Genomic DNA, 21620 nt, shown 5'->3' on the forward strand with positions numbered 1-21620 from the left:
TCTCCTCTTTTGTCCTTATCTTTATAAAGACAGCCTTTGTTAGAATCATCAGAACTTTTTGTTTTGTCTGGAGCTTTTTGTTGCTTTTGTTTTTTTTTTTCCCCCATGCAATGTGCTGTGTTGGCATAACATCCTTACTCTTGACATTAAAGGGCAGTGTACCTAAACCTAAAAAAAATTAAAAATATATTGCTTTAGGCGACATGCTACGAAAAAGTTTAAACATGTTAAACAAGTTTAACGAACAAAAATTACCCCAATAGAAATATTTAGAGTAGTACAGGGGATGTTTCTTTCACAGTCACTGGATTTCTTGCTCGTGGCTGTTTTTAACTACCTGAAAAAGTTCTTGGGTGGAGGCGGGGATCTGAAAAGTTGCTAAATATCATGTGAGAATGTGAATTGTGATACTGATAGGGGCATGAGACTCATGAGCCCTGTTTATTAACTGACTAATGAAAATTAAGTTGTTATGCTGATTAGTGAAAAAATGGGGACCTGTACATAGGTTTGCAAATCTCAAGAAGCATAGCGAGCCATTTCTCAATGTTTACATTGTTTATGCAAAGCTAATCTCCAGCTTTGTGTATAATTGACACTGACAAGAGAGTTTGGTTCCTTTTCTGTATCTCTTGGAAAGTATCCCAGTAACAGTAGTCGACTTGCCTTTGAAAGCAAAAGGCCATTACCCATCTGAACAAGAGCAAGCCTGTCAAAGTATTTTTCTTTTTTTTTGTTCATTCCTGAAGCTTAGCTCTACAGCCTTTCTCAGAGCTAACTCAGAGTTTGTTTGATGAAATACAACCTGACTGACAATTTAGCAAATATGTTGTTTTCCATGTTAAACTCACATGTTAAACTTGCATCCTCTCCTGGTCCAAGTTACAACACACAATCCCAATGAATTTAAATGTTTGTACCAATCAAACTAACACAATAGAACAAAACTGCTTAGCTGTAAAGTTGTATGTTTTCAAACTTAAAAAATGTCAGGATAATATTTAATGGATTTCACTATTTCAGTACAAACAATTCCAATGTATTATTTTCCTTTAATATTCATGTATGTCTTTTATTAAGTTGACTAAGAGCAGGTATATGCATATGAAGACCTGTTTGTCAGTTTGAAGTGCAACTCTTGACCTGCAAAACTGTACAGTTTTTACAATGACCTAAATTAAGTAAAGGGGACTAAATGTAAGTAAACAGTCAGTAAAAGTCCAGCTCCTCGTGCTTGCCAATGTGTCTCTTAGTGTCTTTACAATTGTTCAGTTTATCTTTTGTCTGTGTATGTTTTTTTGCGTGAGAATATGCATACACATGTGAAAAAGGTTCCGTTGTGGTACTGGCTGGGAACTAGAGGGGTCTTTCTAACATAAACACCCAAAGGCATGGGACCTACTGAGCATTAATACCGGTGCATAGGGGTTAAAACAACAGCCCAGTGAGTGCACAGCATGCACAGAAGAAAATAACCTACAAAGCCCCATCAACTCCATTTCGGAGAGCCCAAAGCGCACTGTTTACGACAGCATGAAAGGCAGACAGCTCACTCTGGCTCAGATTTCTGAGCCACAGACTATTTCTGACTCTGCTTTGACGTCTTCCAAGTGGACATACTGCTTGTATGTAATTCTAATATCTATTTAATGGTGAAATAATCTAAAAATATTTAATTATCAAATCAGTAAATATCACTAAACAGTGTAAAAACAGCACCCTTTTCCTAGTAATCTTTAAATGACATGCTCTACCATTTGGTGGACTACATTGTATCTTCTTGAAAACTTGTGATCGTAAACACATCTGAGCCACCTCTACCGATCAGTTAGGACATGTAACTGTAAAAGTGAGAATATAATTTTCTAATTTTTACCACCATACCTCATTGCCTCAAAGAAATGAAAACAAATGCAAAGACAAAAAAGACACATTAAGTGGTAAAGAAATATCAAAGATTTAATAATCAGAAGCTTTTATTAAACATTTTACGTTCAAATTAACAAAATTGATAAATAAGCAAAAATAAATTACACTTCAATGATAAAAAGTTGATAAAAGAGTGCAAATGAAAGAATAACCCAGGATGACCTTTCATTCTACAAGTCCTCACCTGATTATATACACTCACTGTTAAATTATGAGCGGCATTATATTTAAACGTAAATGCATAGAATTGTACGTGAGGTGTGGTCTCTTTGACAATGTGAACTTTGTTCAAAAGACACTAAAACTTTAAAGAAGATACCATCATCATCATCATCATAGTTTATTTATAGAGCACATTTAAAACAACCTCAGTCGACCAAAGTGCTGTACAGAAGCAAAAGCATAATAAAAATAATCATAAATTGTACAACAACAAAAACAACACAAGGGATACTAATCATTCAATATAAAACAAACTAAAATTAAAAGGGAAAATAAAAAGAGAGGATAAAGAGAAGAGAATACCCAGTGTATCCCAGTGCAGTGTAAGCTGTGTAATACTAGTTTAGCCAAATCTTTCAGCTGTGTTTTGTCAGTTACATAAAGACTTCATCAACTTATGGAATAACCTGCTGTACAGAATGAAAAAAAATAAAATTGCTTGTTATTAAGAGCATTCCATTCATACAAAATATAATTGCACCTGCTTCAGGGCCTGAGGAGGGGCACAATTTATAAGTAAAGGAAAAGTTTTAAATAATGACAACAGCCTGTAGGCCTCTGAGGAGAAAATAAGTTAAGGGCAATTAAAGAAAGTCAGCCTCAATCAAGGTTTCTGTAGATGTATTAAACGTGTTAAAATAAGTTAGATTCTTAATATCCAATACAAATGACAGATTCATCTGTAATGCCTTCATTAAATCATTCATTAAAAACAAATGACTTTTTTTTTACTGAGTCATCAACAACACAGCAAAACAATTAGTTTTATGTTGATAATGTCAGGCATACAAAAAGAATACAGTGGTAGTGTAGTGGTAGTGTAGTGGTAAGATTACCACCTTTCAAGTAGGTGACCTGGGTTCAATCCCCTACATGAAAGGTACTACCTCCAGTAGGGGTCCTTAGGCAAGACCCTCTTACACTAGCTGTAAGCTGCTTTGGATTAAAGTGTCTGCCAAATGCATAAACATTTATACTTGACAACCTTTGCTCTAATGTTCTTATAAGAAAGTTCCTGTGAAATGACCAACAGTGTGCTATTTTTTTTATTTTTTACTGTACACATATTTATGTCAAACTGTACTGCTCTTACTGGTCAGCTGGTCTGCTACACCAGCCAGATCTGAGACCAATTTTGCGTCAACTTTGCTGAAATTTTAATAAAGCATTTAATTGGACACAATGTCAGTATACACCACCAAGTGCAGGACGAGTCATTAACATAACTGTTTATCATAGATGAGTCATATACTGGTGAATAGGTATAGTGCAAGATACATGTTAGAAACATTTGATTCCATGTAGACTTCCATGTATCAGTTTACAATATTTGTTACAACTGTGTTTTCTAAAAAGTCTGACAGTACATAATGTGGAAACAATGATCGAATCATTCATTTACTTCGTCCATGCCCAAATTTGGCCACTAAACTTGCATGAATTTCCTCACACGTTCATTGGGATGACTTTGATCCCATGGGCGTTGATGTAGGTGAGCAGTACCTCAGCTCGCCTTTCGATAATATCAATCAGTTTGTCGATGCCCGGTCGGCTGCTCTGGCTTTCCCAATATGTCTGGTCCAGAAAAAGAGACTGCAGAAGTTTCTCCCTCAGCTTTCTGCTCCTCAACACAGACACTGCTTGCTCTGGAAGCCTAAAAAGACATGAAACAAATTGGGAAAATAAATATAACTTTGTTGTTGCTTATGTACAGTCCTCTAGAATGAGTGTAATGAGCTCAGATGATGGTGGAAAGTAAATCCATTGCATGCAAAGGTATCGCAACAAAAAAAAGATTAGGGTATTAGGCTCAAATGTTATCTCGTTTCTTTCTTTACAACAAAAATATTGAAATGTTAACTCGTTCTAACCACAGGGCCGACAGCTCAGAAAACAATAAGATCAGATGTATCAGTGCAGCAGGAAGCAAACTGATAAGTTATTCATCACTCAGCTGTCAGCTTTGAATAAACTGCCAGCAGAAAAGCCTGCTGGTTCAACATTTGCATGGTCACAAATCTGACTAACATAGAAAATAATGACCTCGTTTCGCTAGACTGCACTTGCTGCAGAACTGTTTATACAGTTAGATCCATAAATATTTGGACAGAGACAACTTTTTTCTAATTTTGGTTCTGTACATTAGCACATTGAATTGTAAACAACTCAGATGCAGTTGAAGTGCAGACGTTCAGCTTTAATTCAGTGGGCTGAACTAAAAGGTTGCATAAAAAATGTGAGGAACTTAAGCATTTCTTTTTTAAACACAATCCCTTCATTTCAGGGGCTCAAAAGTAATTGGACAAATTAAATAACTGAAAATAAAATGTTAATTTTAAATACTACCAAATACTTGGTTGAAAACCCTTTGCTGGCAATGACAGCCTGAAGTCTTGAACTCAAGGACATCACCATGTGTTGGGTTTCCTCCTTTTTAATGCTCTGCTAGGCCTTTACTGCAGCAGCTTTCAGTTGATGTTTGTTTGTGGGCCTTTCTGTCCGAAGTTTAGTCTTCAACAAGTGAAAAGTATGCTCAATTAGGTTAAGATCAGATGACTGACTTGGCCATTGAAGAATATTTCACTTCTTTGCTTTAATAAGGGGTTGCTTGGGTTGCTTTGGCTGTATGTTTTGGGTAATTGTCCATCTGTATTATGAAATGCCGCCCAATCAATTTGACTGCATCCATTTAAAAAAAATAAAAAATAAACTGAAACTCCTAAACCCTTCATTCACTTTGAATGTGGATACCCTCAAATGAAAGCTGAGTCAACACATTATGTCCATGTCCTTTAAGTAACTATAATTGGAATATGTTTCAGTAAACAGATAAATAAACAAAAATTGTGTCAGCATCCAAATATATATGGACCTAACTGTAGATGATGCTAAAAAATAGAATGTTTCATTTAAAGTGACTGCTGAGCAGTGATGTTAAAATGCCAAACCTATAAAAGTAATCATCATAGAGAAATAGGAACTTGAACCGAACAACATTTCTGTATGATACCTTCCATTCACATGAGCGAACTGCAAATAACTGCAACTGCTTTGGCTCATTGCTTCTTCGTAGTTACCGAGTCACATTTTCTGCAAGACATTTGTTGAACTAAAATCTTAGCTCAAGCAAAATGATGGTTTAAACATGAGTTCTGCACAATAAGGGATGTGAATCACGCTGCTGGTATTTTATGTAATTTCAACATATTTAAAGTGTTAAAGCTTCCCTCATTAAATGAAAAATCCACACAGTTTTTGCAGTATTCCATGCTGACAAAGCTGCACACAGTTTAAAGCAAGACTATTCTACATGCCCAATATTTGGCTGCTAATTACAGTAATAACACTGAAGTTCTATGTAAATGGTATTGCAACAATTTCCATTCATTTTCAGCAAACGTCTGCTAAGAAAAAAGAAAAATCACTAAATGCTGTTTCTTTAGTCAGACAGCAGAATTGAAATTTGAACTGAAAAGTGGGTCATCAAGACTAGCATTCACCAGCAGTCATTTTCAAAGCACAACTCAAATAAATCCAGATTTTTTCTTCTTCTGTGTATGTGTGTGTGTTTACCAGCACCCACTCATGTGAAAGACAACATTTCTGTCTCGATTTGGACTATATTCACATGTAGGCTGATTGCGCAAAATACAAATGGTAGAATGTTTGAAATTAATGTATTTTCATTAAGAGTCAGATCAGAGTCAAACAAAAATGGCTATTTAAACTGTATGCAAGTACCACATTTTGAAGAGACTGTTATGAGGCAAGAAAAGACTAGAGAAATTTGACCTTATCTAAAAAGAAAAATACAAATTCTCAGTTTTTATATTAATTATGTTATTTATTGTTCTGTGTTCTATTTTCAAGCAAAATCTTGTTTTAAAGCATTTACAAATTACTAGATTTGAAAGGTTTTATTAAGTTTTACACGACATAAAACACTTTTTGTGAAAAATTGATTGAAATGCTCTGAAATCTAGATCTACAATTCTAGATCTAAAAAGACTGAGTGTGCTGCAGTATTCTCATTAAACTCTTTTTGTGACCTTTTGTGTCATCTCATCATAACTAAACTAAACTAAATTTTAGCCTTCAGGCTATCTGATTTGAATGCCAGAATACAAGCTCCAGTTTAGCTAAGGATCACAAGCGTCAACGTTAATGGGGGAGAAACTAGTGTCCTTGCCAAACCGCAGTATCCCTGCCGTCTCCCCAGTGGTAAGACTCACTGATTTATTGATTAAATTATGCATGAAATGAAAGCAATGTATCTGCAATGTTGAGGATGAACTGAAAGAACACATGATCACCGTACATACTCATCTCCTGAAAATACAACACAAAACATTTACTTTGCTGAGCAAAATTTAGAAATCAAGTTCAAACTGTTGTATAGGTAATAGTGTAACGTAAAAGAGGAGATCATCAGCATAGTCCACTTCAAAAGTTTAAATTAGGATGTGAAAGTTTAAGACTATATAAATTGTCTTTTACATCTGCTTCATGTCGGTGTTTGTTGAGCGTTGGAACAACCCTGGAAAAGTTCAAACACAGATTTAAATCAGTAATGACAAAATTGTTGCTTAGGTTCTCAAGAAAATGTGTGATAGACATATTTGTTCACATCTCCAAAGCGTACTAGTGTGACAATCCATCTATGTGAATTGTGAGATGGCAACATATCTCCTGGCTATTGTTTTCAGTTGGGCCATGACAGATGAGAGAAATCACAACCCATAAATAGTAAAATAGATAAGACCTCTAACGCTTACCATCAGGGAGTGAGAGCAAAGGAAAAAGAGAGGAATTGTGAGTGATAGGGGCATAAAAAAGTAAATGGACTGTATAAAACAGTAAGCAGGATAGGTCTGAAACTGGTGGTGCCTGATATAAAATTCCACGGAGTAGTCAGGGTTGTGCCCTCTGCAATCTACTCCTTTCTCTTAGTAAAGAAGTTTAAAACAACGGTGTCAAACATGTTAGGAGATATTGAAACTGAACATGATGACCTATGTAGCAAAATATCCCGTATAAATATACGTAAATGAGTAGCTAAACATACAGACAGTTAGAATGGTAACATAATGACATATAAAAAGCAACAAGTCCTTCAACTGAAATGGTTGTATAGAGCATAACGTCCGTTCATAGACTTCGATAGTACCACCCCTACAAGCAGCAGAAGGGAAATACGATTCATATGAACATTTCCACATCAGATCATGGAGAGGGAGAAGAGAGAGCAGCCAAATACTACTTTCAACCATGGGCCTTTGTGGGGTTTAAGATCGAGACCAACAATGTATGTTAATAACACAACACTTTACAAAAGCACTTCGTTGGGCAGGACGAGTAAACAATCTAGGTTACTTCTAAAATACATTATTTTAACAACATGACAATCACTTTCATATGGCCGCCATTTTGCTGGTTGTCTTGATTATATGTAAACATAACATGTTACGACAAACCAATGTAACTGTCTGGCGTAGAATAGCATGATCTTGTTAGGGATGGATACCAAAACTACTTGGTACTTATATGCAAAGGCAAACTAATAAAATACAGTTAAAACATTTTTATAAATGAATTTAACGGAACAATAAAAACCTAAATAAAGTAAGGTGAATGTGAGTATTTATCACATGAGTAATACAAACTTACTCCTTTATCCCTTCCAGCAGCCTGAAGTCCAAGTTGTCCTCATTGCGGTCGAAGAATCCCTTGTTGTTTGTGAAAACCAGGTGTCTCGGGTCTTGATCCCTGTAAATGATGTTTGCCAGTTGTATGTTGTCTCCGCATGAATGGTGGCCCAGTTCAACACACACATCCTCCCGCCGAGGCCTAAACCCGCAGCAACTCTGGTCAAGGCGGTTGTGTATCTGAGGAGACAGTTCATATTGCTCCAGGAAATACAAGAACAGTTTGGTCTGGGATTTATGGATTTTCAGATTAATATTAATGCAATGGTTTCCTCCTTTTTGCATGTGTTTAATTATTTAATTATTATTAATTATTTCCTTGATTATCTTTATCTCCTGCAGGCTGGTTTTTGCTGTGTCCTCTTAGCAAAAGCGCCACTAGTTTATTTGATTCATATCAACACCTCCCTCATACGATGACCTTATACTCTTAAAATTAGCAGGCAGCACATTGTGCTTAATAACACCTGTTTCCTCTGCAGGGGATGGTGACCGCATATTCAATTAAAGCCTCAACCATGTTTCACACTTAATGTTAATGTAATTTGTGGGTTTCAGATGGTGTTCCAAAACACGCAAAATTTCACTTTCTTAATACTAACACATGAAATCTAATGAAAGTTTTGTTCACTGTGTGGAAAAACATTATTTAAATGTACAATTATGTCTTCAGCCCCCTACGACCCTGAATTGGATGAGGTGGGAATAGAAAATAGATGTGCAGGTGGATAATTTCGTAGGATGAACTTCACATCACCTCCACGACATTTGTAATTCAAATAAATTAATTGAGGCCACAAGCATACTATATATATATATATACTCTATATTTATAAAGAGCGTCCATGAAGTGGTAAATATTTCACCTGGAGACCCTTACTAATGCAGTGAGTAGTTTCTCATTCCTTAAACAGGGCTCTGAACAGAGGTCACTTAAACATTTGTTGAAATCAAAACAGAGATAATCAACAGTAAAAATGAAGGATTAAATATATGAGCATTTCCACATGCACAATGTAGGGACATCTCCAGAACCTTACGAAACCCCTCAACAGTGAGGCAAATCTCAATAACAATCTGTTAGTTTGCCGGGAAGCACACAGATTGAACTCCTAAAGTGGTCTGATGGGTCCAGATTTTTGTGAGTGATGGGGAATCAGGGTTGAAAGAGCAGCTGACGATGTGCTGTACCTATCATGCAGAGTGCCAAACATAGATGCCTGTGAGCCTAATATCATCTAAGGTCACTTAAGTTGATCAATTCTAGGTTCAGCAACGTTATGAGGTCAGAACAATTAGGTCAGCTGATCATCTGAAAATACAGAATGACCCCGTTTATAGATTCATAGAATTTATCAACTGGCCAGGCAGTATAAATACAGACACTTCATGATTTGAATAATCATGTGTAAATAAAACAAACAAACATAGAAATGGGGTAAAGGCATGGATAACCATGCACTGCTCCAAGTGTCCTTGGGTCATTTATGTTCAATGGTTATCTGACAAAAGATAGAGACATCTAAATTAATTCTGACTTAATTTCAGCCAAATGCAATCAAGCTGATTGGTTTGCACTTGTGGGTTTCAGATGGTGTTCCAGGCACTTCAGAAGGACAAAAATAAACTAAAGCCTCACTAAGGAAGAAACGTGCTCTTTGATAATGACCATGGGCTCCAGACATCAGTCAATGCTTGCAAAATGATTCTCATCAAAGTCTTAAAAATGAATAATCTTTCAGGATTAAATTTATTTGTCCAATACCAGTTGAGGAAATAAAAATGTTTTCTAAGTATTAAAGAGATAAATGATTTGTATGCTATTTGTCTTATGTCTATTGTGCTATTTGAATAGATGATCTCTACTGACCCTTAATGAGCAATGAAATAAACAGTATGGCCTCAATTGCCTCTTAAAATTTTTAGTGATTTTGAAACTATTTTGAATACATAAAAAAAACTGATTTCTACAGTGATTATTGTCAAGAAGGGATGAATAAAAGTATTTCTAGAAATATGGCCTCAGTGCCAAAATTTGATCAACAGAGATCTCCGTCATGGTAAAAAAAAGACAACTATTCAGCCAAAGGACATAGTGTGGGAGAATATTCAAGTAGTTTTTCATTAATAACAGCTGTTGGGTAACAGGGCTGAGGTCAGACATCTGAGAGAGGCTTAAACAAATGAAAGATAATCAAAAAAACTGAGAAACTGAAGCTGCATTTATACGCATTTAGATAAATGTGGCATCTATCATATTTGTCTGTGATGTCATGCTTATGTTAAACTATTATTTGTCAGACAGCCATTATTACCTGTAACAAGAAGTCAAACAGAGCTAGTTTGCTCCATTCATAATGATGAATAGTAGCACAGCCAGAGTTTGGCTTTGGGCTGATGTTTTTATGCCAACATCTCTGTTTCAGAGAGCTCTGGTACTCCCCCCATGTTAACCTTACAGTGGCCAGGCCTGCTGCAAGGCCTTTTGGGTACAGCGATGCATCCCATGACACCACTGGACAGGACCGGGCATCTAAAGAGGAGGAAAGGTGGATTATATGGTCAGGTTTGAGCAACTGTCACATGCAAAGCTAACTGGGCATCTAATCTTCTCTGAGTAATTTCACAGTCTGTTTCCCAACATAAATCCTAATGTATTACCACAGCCCTCTCCTATGGTAAAAATTGCTCATTGAATGATGCTTTACTTTTGTTTATGTGATGCATATAAAGAAAAAAAAACATTCATGACAACATTTTCTCTGAGACATAGTCGAGGGGAAAAAAAAGATTATAAACAACCACAGATTTCTCAACCCAAGGCCAAAGACTGAAGTCATACGTCTTTCTTGGTTCTCTGCTGTATAGCTACAAATTCTGATATTAACATAATAGAAAAACAGATGCAGACATTAGTCACATGGAATGATGCAAGGAACAGAGGAAAAAGGATAGAGGCAATATTTCACCACTGTATATGTCGCTAAAATGTGTCTAAACCCTGTAAATGTATATCTTTATAGCAATGACCATCCTTAAAATGCTTAACATGTTTTCATATTATCAGATAAAGCACAACTTTTGTACTTCATGTGGTTACTTAAGTTAAAAAAAAGCACAACTGGGTACCTGATTTAATAGGAAGTCCAATTAGTGACTTATGGGTTTAAGCAGCACATATATGTGCTGTAGGCTACAAAAGGTTTGTGGTGTATGATTATTCTGTGGGAGGCACATTACTGCCCTCATATAACCTATGACCTAAACAGTCCATTAATTAGTGCAGTATTACTCATAAACCAAACAACCCAGCTGGAAAATGTGATTACATGTGTCAGACATAATGATTCCACTTTTACCCACGGTCAGACAATAAGAAACGTTGACCTCCCGCTTAATAACTTACCGTGTAATAAGCTGAACTTTCTGTTTACCGCTGGCAATGTCCTATTAATCCCCAACACTCTGTCCAAGTGGAAAGCAAATACCTCCATGTTATCCACGGGGCTGTGGATGATTCCACACTGCCCTCTACATACTTCATTCCTTTTTGAGTTTTTTTGGTCGGCCAGAGGGGCAATGCTCTCACCCTCAAATATCAGAAGTGATGGGGCGTTTCCACGAAAGATTTCTTTCATGCGCAAAACTTTGCCATCCGCAAGAAAGCGCATAGTTTGCAAGTCCTGTGCGCTGAACCATGGCGGTGCCCTTTTGCTGAAAATTCGGATTGAACTGATTTTTGAATCTGCCCCAAAATCATAAGATTTGTCGATTATATTCAGTGATTTATAATCCACATCACTGCTTTCTTTCCAGGACGTCTCGGATGCAAAGTTTCGTTTAATTTGGCCTGCGTCCAGCTCCGCGGTGAGTTGTCTGTTCTGCGGAACAGACTGGATGCTCGTTTTAGTTTTTTTCAGTTTTCTCCTCAGTTTTGGTTTAATTGTACCTCGTATATGGGGTGGTTTTTGACGCTTGGATTTCAACGTTATGTACACGACATTGGATCGAGTCGGGACCACAAACTTCGCATTGTTCTGCAAGTCAGCTGAGTCTATCATTGCATCGTTACTGTCCAAAATATTATATCCACGGGTGTGCCGATCCTTGTCCTTGTCAGTCCTTTTGTGCGGCTTTCGCTGCGGGTGTCCAACGTGTGAAACCACGAAAAACAAATAGAGCGAACATGCAATCGCAATTAACAAACTTCTTTTAGAAAGAGAGCATCTCCGAAAGTTGCTGGTCAGTTTCAAAAAAGGAAAGCACAGCCAGTGAACGCGAGACTTACCCATTGGAACTCATGTCATTATCACTGTTGAGTGTCTTTTTTCACCAAGCTCACACTGGGGAGGAGCGCAAAGCTTCCGAAACTAATTTTGGTAGGGAGGCTTTGTGGCCAGGGAGTGCAGACAACTGCGCAGAGGATGGATACTGTCAAACAACCATCTGACCCAAACAAAGAAACTTTAGCCATTTTTGAGTAGCCTATTCGGACATGTGAAAAATTACTTTGAAAAGCACCTATAGAGAACCTCGTGGGTGTTTTGTATGACCTGAAATGATAAATTCCCATAAAGCTTGTAACTTGAAACTCAGTAAAAAAAAAAGAAGTTATAATTAAAAAAAAAGTGAGGCTAAAGCAAAACCTTTACATTTTTTCTGCATTCTCCGTAGTTTTACATTCAAATATTTCAGACCATAAGTCCCCGTAGGAACTGATGGTGTAAACTTAGTTAGTAACACTTTAAAATCATTGGCAGGCGAATGTTATAATTTGAGGACGTTTAAGGCTTTATCTAAATGTGAAACCACAGGTAAATTCAGAGGTTATAAGGAAAAACTATCAGAAATACATTCTCTAATCGAAAGCGTTAAAAATATCCTGATCATTCACTGGCATCCCCTATGCGTTTTAAGCGACATCTTGTGGTCCATTCCACTTCTCTCGATTAGCTGAGTACAGGATCTGCATGTTGTGGAGACATAATTGAGACACATCATAAATATAACAGAACGGATAGACATTTGGAAGGAGGAAACACATATTTCCTTGTGTGATTGGAAAATGATGAAGCGCAGCAGCCCATAAAAAGGATTTTCTGATATGACAAAGAACAAAAAATAGAACTATTGTTGAGACGTTTTTCCTAGTCGTGCCGAAAAAAATAGTTATTGAACAAAGTTAGAGATTGATATATAAAGGGTAGGCCCGAAGTGTTTAAAGAAAACATAATAAATATACCAGAACACAGTGTTTTCTTATTAATTTGTTTATTACTTGTTGCTCCTCTGCAGCCTTAAAGCGCCACCTTCGCTGATTAGCTGGATAATTGGCAACACCTTGCAGGCTTTCTGCTTTCCCCTCTGCAAACGCACTCGGCACCCCAGCAGTTTTTAACATAGAAAGAGTAGTGATGTCAAACGAAAAACCAACATTATTTTTTATCATGCCCAAGGTAAATCGCTCAGCTCTTACTTTACTTGTTTGGTCGTTATTAATGGTGCTCTGTCACAGCACTGAAGGTAAGTTGACTATAATTGGTGTTTGATGAATGTGGAGTTGAGTGAGTCCTTTGAAATCGTCAATATCGGATGTTAAACTCATACAGATTCCAAAGATGGAGGTGCAACTCATGGAATTGACACACTGGAAACGAACCTCTTCAGAAACTCCAGTAATGCGACTCATTTGGCCTATGGGTTGGCTGCAAACATTGCTGCTGTACTGTTGTATGGCAGCAATGTCGTTCCTATCAAAAGAACAGAGACCGGGGATGGTAAGCATTCAATATTTAGGGGGAAATCTACACATGAGATGCAAAGTTTGTGGTTTGATCATTTGTTTAATTTACAGGTATGTTCTTTCAATGGGTAAGCTGTGCAGCAATATGGGTTGTGTCTATGCTTGGAAACTTGATGCTTCAGTCGCCCAAATTCTATCCTCTCGCAATGGTTGGAGGTGTTATCTGGACTACAGGTATTTTATGAAAAGGCAATTTGTTTGCCGTTTATTTGCTTTATCTTACCTGTGTCATAGGTTGCAGCAGATGGGCTTAAGGCCCAGAGTCCTTTTGCGGCAACCGTCTTGTGTTTTTATCTGAGGAAAATGTACCTATCTTTAGTACACTCTGTGTGGCTCAGTTCCTATATAAATTCCTTCATTGTGTATGCATTTTGCTACAGATTTATAGATCTTGCAGGAATAATTTCATATAGTTGGACCTGTAGTTCTGTCCCTGGTTGCTGACAGTATGAGGGACTGGGATATATCTGATAGCCAGGGCTGTCAAATTTAATCTTGACACTTGATATAAAGCTTTGACAATTCATTGAATTGAAAGCTCAGTCAAATTGTGTGGAAAAAAAAAAAAAAAAAGATTCAGCTCAATCCCCCTTGTCTTTGGCTGGACCAAACTAAATATTTTTGGCACCCTTGGGGTAAAACTTTTAAGTGCTCACACTTATTTATCAGGGGGAAAAAACATCCAGCAAGTAGGATATGCCCAATTAATAAATTTTAACATTTGGCAGATAATGTTCATGTCAGCATCTTCGGAGGGCTCAAAGACGTTGGCAGTTCACATAAACCTGAGCACGTTGCTTACTTCTTTACCTGTGTGGTTCCCAGGGAATATTGCAGTCGTCTCTATTGTTAAATCAATTGGCCTTGCTCTTGGAATGTTAATTTGGGGGTCCTCCAGTATGTTGATGGGATGGGCCAGTTCAAGGTGAGTCAAATTTATTTACAGTCTATGGATGGATTTTGCTTTTCTTGTCTTTTCTAAATTTGGATAAGTTCATAATAACCGGGATATGAAGAAAGTTAAGCATTATTTGCCTTTTTATATGGATGCCATACGATGTAATTGTTCAGTTTTTATTTGATAGTATAGTTTAACAAAATACGACTGTCTCTTAAAGGTTTGGCTTGTTTGGGATTGATGCTGAGACTGTTTCCAGGCCGATATTAAATTATTGTGGAGCTGGGTTGTGTCTACTCAGGTAATGTCTCTCACATTTCCAGTTTTAATGTTGTTCATACTAGCTGCAGCCTTATGGGTTATTTTGAATTTTGTATTGGATAATGCATGGTATTTTTATTTATTTTATTTTTTTTTCCCCAGTGGCTTGATCTTTTTCTTTGTTAAATCTGATGTAGCGCTTCATCCTGACTTGGAATTTGTTCCATTGCTAATTGACAGAGTGAGTATATCATTAGTTGAATGTGAAGTTGACTTTTTTTTTTTTTTTTTTTTTTTTTTCATCATTTGATTTCAGTGAAAGCAAACTTTTCATTTACTAATTATCAGTAAAAGTTTGTTTTTTTTCATGCTTTCTCAAACTGATTTTTGAGGTTTCCCCCCTGTCTTCTTTACTTGTATGTATTCAAAGACATTGTGAAAATTAACTTTATTTTTTGTAGAGGGCAAATTCAGGAAGTTATGGACCATGTTCCAGTGATTTCTGGATAGATGCCATTGGACCAAAGAATAGACGAATTCTGTGAGTTTTATTCGGTAGCTTACGGAGTTCGGTGCACAGAAATAATTAAAAAGCTTTATTGAATATTGAATTTTTGTAGATTTAATTTTATGTATTGATTTTACAAAGAACAAAACAATTGAAATGTAAACTATTAATTGAATTCTCCAGTTGCCTGCTGGTTTGGTTTTAGATGGGGGGGGGGGATATTCTATTAGGACTTAAAAGAATTGGTTATTGGACACATTCACAACTAAGACAACGTATTAAGCTCCCTTTAAATGAGTTGCTGTAGCATTACAATGCTGAAATCAAGAACAGCCTGGACACCCAAAAAGAAGCAAAGAAACGGAAATAGTTTGAATGCAAAAAAGTTGCCACACTGAGGTGCTTAGATTGTATGTACTGATGTACATCTACCTTTAAAAATGTTGTGAATAGGTGTATGCACATTTCCCTTTACCTTGTCAGTCTGTCTGCTTTGTGAAAAATGTTGAAATTAACATACAAATTGAACAAGGTTTCAGAGGAGACTTGGACTGCATCTTTTATTCAGTTCTTTACTTTATCTTATGCCCCTTTCAAACAGTGGTTGTCTGCTTGCTGTTATGGTCGGCCTGCTGTATGGCTCCTGCTTTATACCCATTCTCTACATAAAGAGCCATTCAGTGTGCCCTGACAGCATTTTCTATGGAGCCAGTGTCTATGGTATGATGTCAGCATTTGATAACTCTTCATTTTGAACATTCAATGTGCTATTATTCTCTAAATGGGCAAACAATGAAGACAAAATTAAAATGTCATCTCTGATCAGGATGGCTCCCACAGTTGGTTGGTAAATAAGGGCGCTCTCTCCCAAGAACCTGGTTTAATGACCAGAACTAATTCCTGTTTGTCTCTTCACAGATCCTGACTATGTGTATGCACAGAGCTCAGGCATTTTTCTTACAAGCACAGTGTACTTTGCCATCTACTGTGCTGTCATGAATAACAAGCCCAGAGTTTACTCCAGAGTCATCCTGCCAGGTAAACACTCTGCTCAAGCTTTTCAATTGGCCATGATCCTTTTGAACATTCGTTAAAACTTTATCAAACCAATTAACCTTTTTTGTTTAAGGTATAAGCTAACAAAGGGACCTCAGTATTGACAAACAGGATTATTTTTTTTTTTTTTAAACTTGATTAGAGTCTGAGGGGAAAACAGTAATTATTTTCTTGCCTTGATACTTCCACAGTGCAGTACAGATCTTCCAAACTAAACGTGGAAAGAGGTCAAACGGTTCAGAGATCTTGTTTATAACAAAGCTATAATTTAACAGGGGGCAAGTGTTGATCTTATCCATTTTAAAGTCAAACTGGTTGGGCACCACACAACCCAGAACAATCTGTGTCAGGCAGTCTAAAAACTGAGGACTTTTCTCCCAGTTTCCACCAGAATATTTATTTCTGAACCACATAATTGTTGTGCCCAAGAGGCCACTGTGTCTAATAATAGCTCCAGTTTGACCCCCATGAAGACAGGAAGAGTATGCTGCTGTGCAGCTTCATTTTGCTCGGCTCCCTATGCAATCATGTCTATTTTACTGCCAAAACCAGGCATGCAGTATGGCACCTCACTGCAGTGATGTGAAAAAAAGTTAGAAAAAAGCAGGCAAGAAGAAGAACTCTCAGCTTTGGTCTGTACTTTAACTTGAGCACAAATTAAGTCTTCCCATTTTCCTCTTGAGGACTTTTGTCTGGAATGATGTGGGCCTTGGGCTCATACTGCTGGTTCCTGGCCTGTGACTACTTGTCTCCTATCATTTCCTATCCTATTGGCACTGCAGTAAGTACATAACATCTTGACATTTGTGGGCTGTATACATGTAAAAAGGAAACTGCAAAACTTTGACACAGATTTATACACTGCTCAGTGTTGAAGCATTTTTTGTTTTGAAAGTCAGACTGAAGCACTTGTATAATCTTTAAGTTTCTAAACAGATTTTTCTTTTGATGGCTCCTTTTTTTTTTTTTTTAAAGATAACTTTTATACATGCAATTTGCTTTAATCAAACAGCTTGGAAAACTATATGCAGTAAAAATGGCTGCTAGCTAAGCTTTAAGTCTTTGTCTCCCCTGAATGTTTTCCATAGTCAAATGTGCAAATATTTTTCAACTTGACCTCTTAAAACAGTTTGTTCTCAGTGGACCAGTAGTTTATGTATCATCAAACTTGGACTATATAAATGCAGCATAATGTTATGAAATTCTGCTAAATGTCTTCAACTCCCAACAGTTTTGATATCTTCCACCTATCTAAGACGCAATATCATTTGGCTCTTTGGTACTGAGGCTCTATTTTGTGTAAATAATAAAGCTTTCCCTTGCAAACAGCCAAAATGGATTAAGGGTAAATAATTTGAATCAGTGGTCTGTGATCCGTAAACGGCTTATTTTTCATCTTTTGTAGGGCTATGGTTTGGTTGCAGGACTATGGGGATCCTTGGTGTTTAAAGAGATTAAGGTTGGGATCAAAATGCATGCAGTGATCAATGACATAGACAATCTTGTTCTTGCATTTCATAATTGCACTAGTATTTGCCAAATGCTGTAAATGTACATTCTATTAACAGGACAATAACATTGGAAAAATTAAAGGTTAGTTTGTCAAATGGAGGATTTTATTCACCTTGACAACCCCCACTCCGCTTGCTTAGGGCTTTGCAAACTGCTCCATCTTCTTCTTGGCATCCTGCGTGGTGGTGACCGGCTCCTTGCTGACTGCCTTCTCAAAGATCTAATTGTGCAGAACAGTCAAATGGAAACTTTGATTTATAGAGTATCATAGTTTCTTTTACTGAATGAGAACTAGAATGCCATGTTTTATAAATTGGGGGGAAAAAAAATTTAATCCTATTCAAATCTAAAGAGGCAAAATGTTGAAGATTGAAAGTGAGTCTGCTGATAGAATATATTTGTCATTGAAAATGTAATGGTTGAGTCCCCCTTTTGTTCTGTTGCTAACAAAAAGTTGTCTGGCATTGCTCCCAAGTTGTTTTTAAAGGGGCTGTTAAATACTGAAAACTAAATACTGCATAGTTGTATTTATATTTTCCTATATGCTTGTTTCTATGTGAATACTTGACACTTTTCTGTACTATTACCAAAAAAAACATATTAAAAAAAACAAAAATGCTTGAACTGATTTACTTTCAGTATCGTGGTGTCTGGCAGTGTTGTTGGCACAGGGATGTTTAGTTGGATGGATAGAAAAGAAAAGTAACATTTGGATCTTGACTACATAAACCATAAACATGTATGATGTGACAAATTGACAATTGGAATTTTTTTTTAATCGTTGACTCATGAGTGGCATTGTAATTCCTAGCAGTTTTACACTCGAAGGTAATATTTTTGGTTTGATTGACTAAGCTTCACGTTTCTTAAATTTATGCGACTCAGCAGGGGATACAGTTGAGTTTGATGCTGTGCATACAAAATGCACCACTTTCACACCAGAGATGAGGTTTGCATCCATGGCCCTGTTTGGGGTTAGACTTATGATCCGATAATACGATAAGATTGTAGCTTTGATTTTTTTTCTTTAAAAGTAAATCTTTATTTTTAAATGTTTTTTAATCAGGATTAAAAAAAAAAAGACTCCAAGTAAAGCTGAAGATTTAACTCTCTTCAAAATGTTTTTTGTTATATTTAGCTAGTTTATTCAGAGGCTGAAAAAAATGAGTTTTAAAGGACAGATTTTCATTTTCCTGGATATGTAGGACTTGAAGGCATATTTAAAGACTTGGAACACAGCTGACTTTGTTAAACCAGACTGCGATTGTTCCCTAACCTTACACATGTTTGAGCATCAAGGTTTTTTTTATAAATTGATTTGCCAAAAAATGTAAATGATAATAAAAAAAAAGATACAAACTTTACTCTTTTGATCAAATAGTAGAAGAAAATACTATGGTTTTTGCCCTCAGATCACCCTAGAGGATATGACTGTGGCATTTATGCTTCAGTGAAAAGAGACAAACCTAACAGAAATGAAAGATGACAGAGGTGCCCTGGATAAGACAGAGGTAGCTGACATTTTACTCAAACATTATGCCTTTGTCTTCCTCGCTGTTTTTATAAGTATCACACTGTTCATCTGCAGCTCAGAACTCGTCTAAGATGAAAATCTTGGTCCTCATTTAGTAGAGAGTGAAGCATGAAGTAGAATTCACTGAAGGTTTAACATCCTGGGAGTTCAAACTAAGTTGTGTTCACACCAAACATTTCTAATATGAAGCTCACAAGTGACTAAAAAAAAAAGGATCATATCTGACTAGTTATTTAGGACAGTTATTTTAAAATAAAGCACTAGAAACCAGTCCTGTATGGCACTGATTTAGACATTTCATATTTGTTAGATGTCAATATCCAGTTTAGTTTGAATCTGAGCTTGTTTTCACAAAGCAACTAAGTTGAAATTGCTTTAAGCCCTTAAAAACCGACTGATTAACAACTTGCTCTAAAGCACAGCATGTCACTCAAAACTGAACTAAAACAAAATCTCTCTCAGTTCACAGATATGAGCTGAGACTCAGTGGGGTTACATGGCACTGAAAGGATCGGATAATTGGCTAAATTACAATAAGAATGAGTTGAGCAAGGGTAATTATCTTTGGATATATGGCGGTGAATGAATCGAATCAGAGGCACAAAGCGTGTCATGAAGAGCGCAGAATGCAAAGTCTAGTTCACCACATGCTTCACCCGTCTGCAAACATGTTTAATTTGACTTTCAACCGAGTTATCTCGGGGTCTTAACCCAATCGCGAGTAACCAGTCCGATCCAATTTGTTGTCAGATTAAGGTGTTTATATACACTTAATAACTCAATCTTATTGTAATTTAGCAAATTATCCGATCCTTTCAGTGCCATGTAACCCCACTGACTGTGCAATTTTATGCATATAATATGAAAACTATTCTGTTTTCTTTTTGTCATTCATCAAATTAGCAATGTAGATGAGCTCTTTAAGACGTTCTGAGACTCACAGAAAAGATTCTTAGTCCCTGACATTAACAAACTGATATGACTATCCTTAAGCTCATAATTTGCAAGTAAAGTGGAAAAACTAAAACATGAAGTGGAAAGTCACCTCTTAATTAGAAGAATCATAACTTTTTGATAAAACTGTTTCTATGAAATTACTTTCCTATGTGAAGAGTGAGGAATGGTTAAGTAACTTACTCAAGATTGTTCAGAGGAAACATTTTCTGAGAAATCTGTTAGGGATGCCTTACATTTATGCCCAGGAGGCACTAAGAAGTTAAAAACTCATCTGGTTGCCTTCTATGGTAAGTTGAAATTTGTTAACGAAAATGTTAATTATTAAGACTAAAGGGGGAAAAAAGACTCGGCCCAGTTATGATATGACTGACACTTCATAATTGGCCTGAGAGTAATGGCCCAAATCCTGGTCACAGAAACTGAACCCAGTTTGTATCTTACTGATATTCAGGTCACCATACATGGATCACTAAGCACAGTTATATAGAGAAATTGTGGTTTTGCCTGAAAATGAACAATGAACATGTTGTCTCTCAATTCACTCAATTCTTACTACATTTTTAAAAACTGTGATCATTCCCTAACCTTGTCCAAGTTCTTTTAGTGCCTAAACCTATTCATCAAGATCTTCTGTAATGCTTTAGTCACTTCAAATGGATACTGTGACCTCTTTAAAGATTAGATACACTGCTGGAAAACTGCAACCATGTGTTGTCAGTAAACATCCTGCTGGGAAATGTATTAAGAGTTTGGCGATTCACTTTGACTCAAATTATTATAAGAGAGACAGCAGTGCTGTTGCAGTTTTGTTATTCACTTGAAGTCATGACCATATATCAAACATCAGAACAACATTATAAATCTCATTGTGTGACTCGAGAGTCAATCCTTGACTTCTGTTACTAACTCAGATGAGGCTCATACTGTCTGGAGAGAACATTTCTTTAGGATCTAAGTTCACAAATTGTTTGATGGTTAAATCAAACAATTTAGCATGAAAACAACCAATTATGCAAAGATGTGAGTCATAGAGTTTTGGAAGCCATTATTATTTTCAATTTTCTAAGTTTAAGCTGTTAAATGAAAACGGACTGTACAAATACAATCATGTCTATCACACAGGAGAGAATTACTTGCTTAATTTTACTTCAGAAATAAATTTGGTCTTAATATATGATAGCTCACAGAGCACGGACGTCTTATAAGGTATAGTGTAGAAAAGACTACGGTCCCTC

The 21620-nt window shown here is 36.5% G+C and overlaps 2 protein-coding genes across 2 annotated transcripts; one reads left to right on the forward strand and one right to left on the reverse strand.

The window, feature by feature from the left end:
* Window positions 1–1941: 1941 nt before the first annotated feature.
* gask1b (golgi associated kinase 1B) lies at window positions 1942–12207 on the reverse strand. The gene is made up of 4 exons (XM_075481881.1): window positions 11263–12207; window positions 10172–10389; window positions 7819–8036; window positions 1942–3805 (listed from the first exon to the last, which is right to left on the reverse strand). Exons 1-4 carry the CDS (start codon window positions 12146–12148, stop codon window positions 3598–3600), a joined length of 1530 nt encoding a protein of 509 aa, XP_075337996.1. The 5' UTR covers window positions 12149–12207; the 3' UTR covers window positions 1942–3597.
* A 1007-nt stretch (window positions 12208–13214) lies between these two features.
* Window positions 13215–18458, forward strand: tmem144b (transmembrane protein 144b). Its single transcript, XM_075480741.1, has 12 exons — window positions 13215–13379; window positions 13466–13633; window positions 13711–13833; window positions 14485–14584; window positions 14778–14858; window positions 14981–15059; window positions 15280–15359; window positions 15928–16046; window positions 16245–16364; window positions 17066–17163; window positions 17788–17841; window positions 18035–18458. Exons 1-12 carry the CDS (start codon window positions 13271–13273, stop codon window positions 18116–18118), a joined length of 1215 nt encoding a protein of 404 aa, XP_075336856.1. The 5' UTR covers window positions 13215–13270; the 3' UTR covers window positions 18119–18458.
* Window positions 18459–21620: the final 3162 nt, after the last annotated feature.

This window comes from Odontesthes bonariensis, chromosome 13 (assembly GCF_027942865.1).
Source record: "Odontesthes bonariensis isolate fOdoBon6 chromosome 13, fOdoBon6.hap1, whole genome shotgun sequence".
Taxonomy (NCBI): domain Eukaryota; kingdom Metazoa; phylum Chordata; class Actinopteri; order Atheriniformes; family Atherinopsidae; genus Odontesthes; species Odontesthes bonariensis.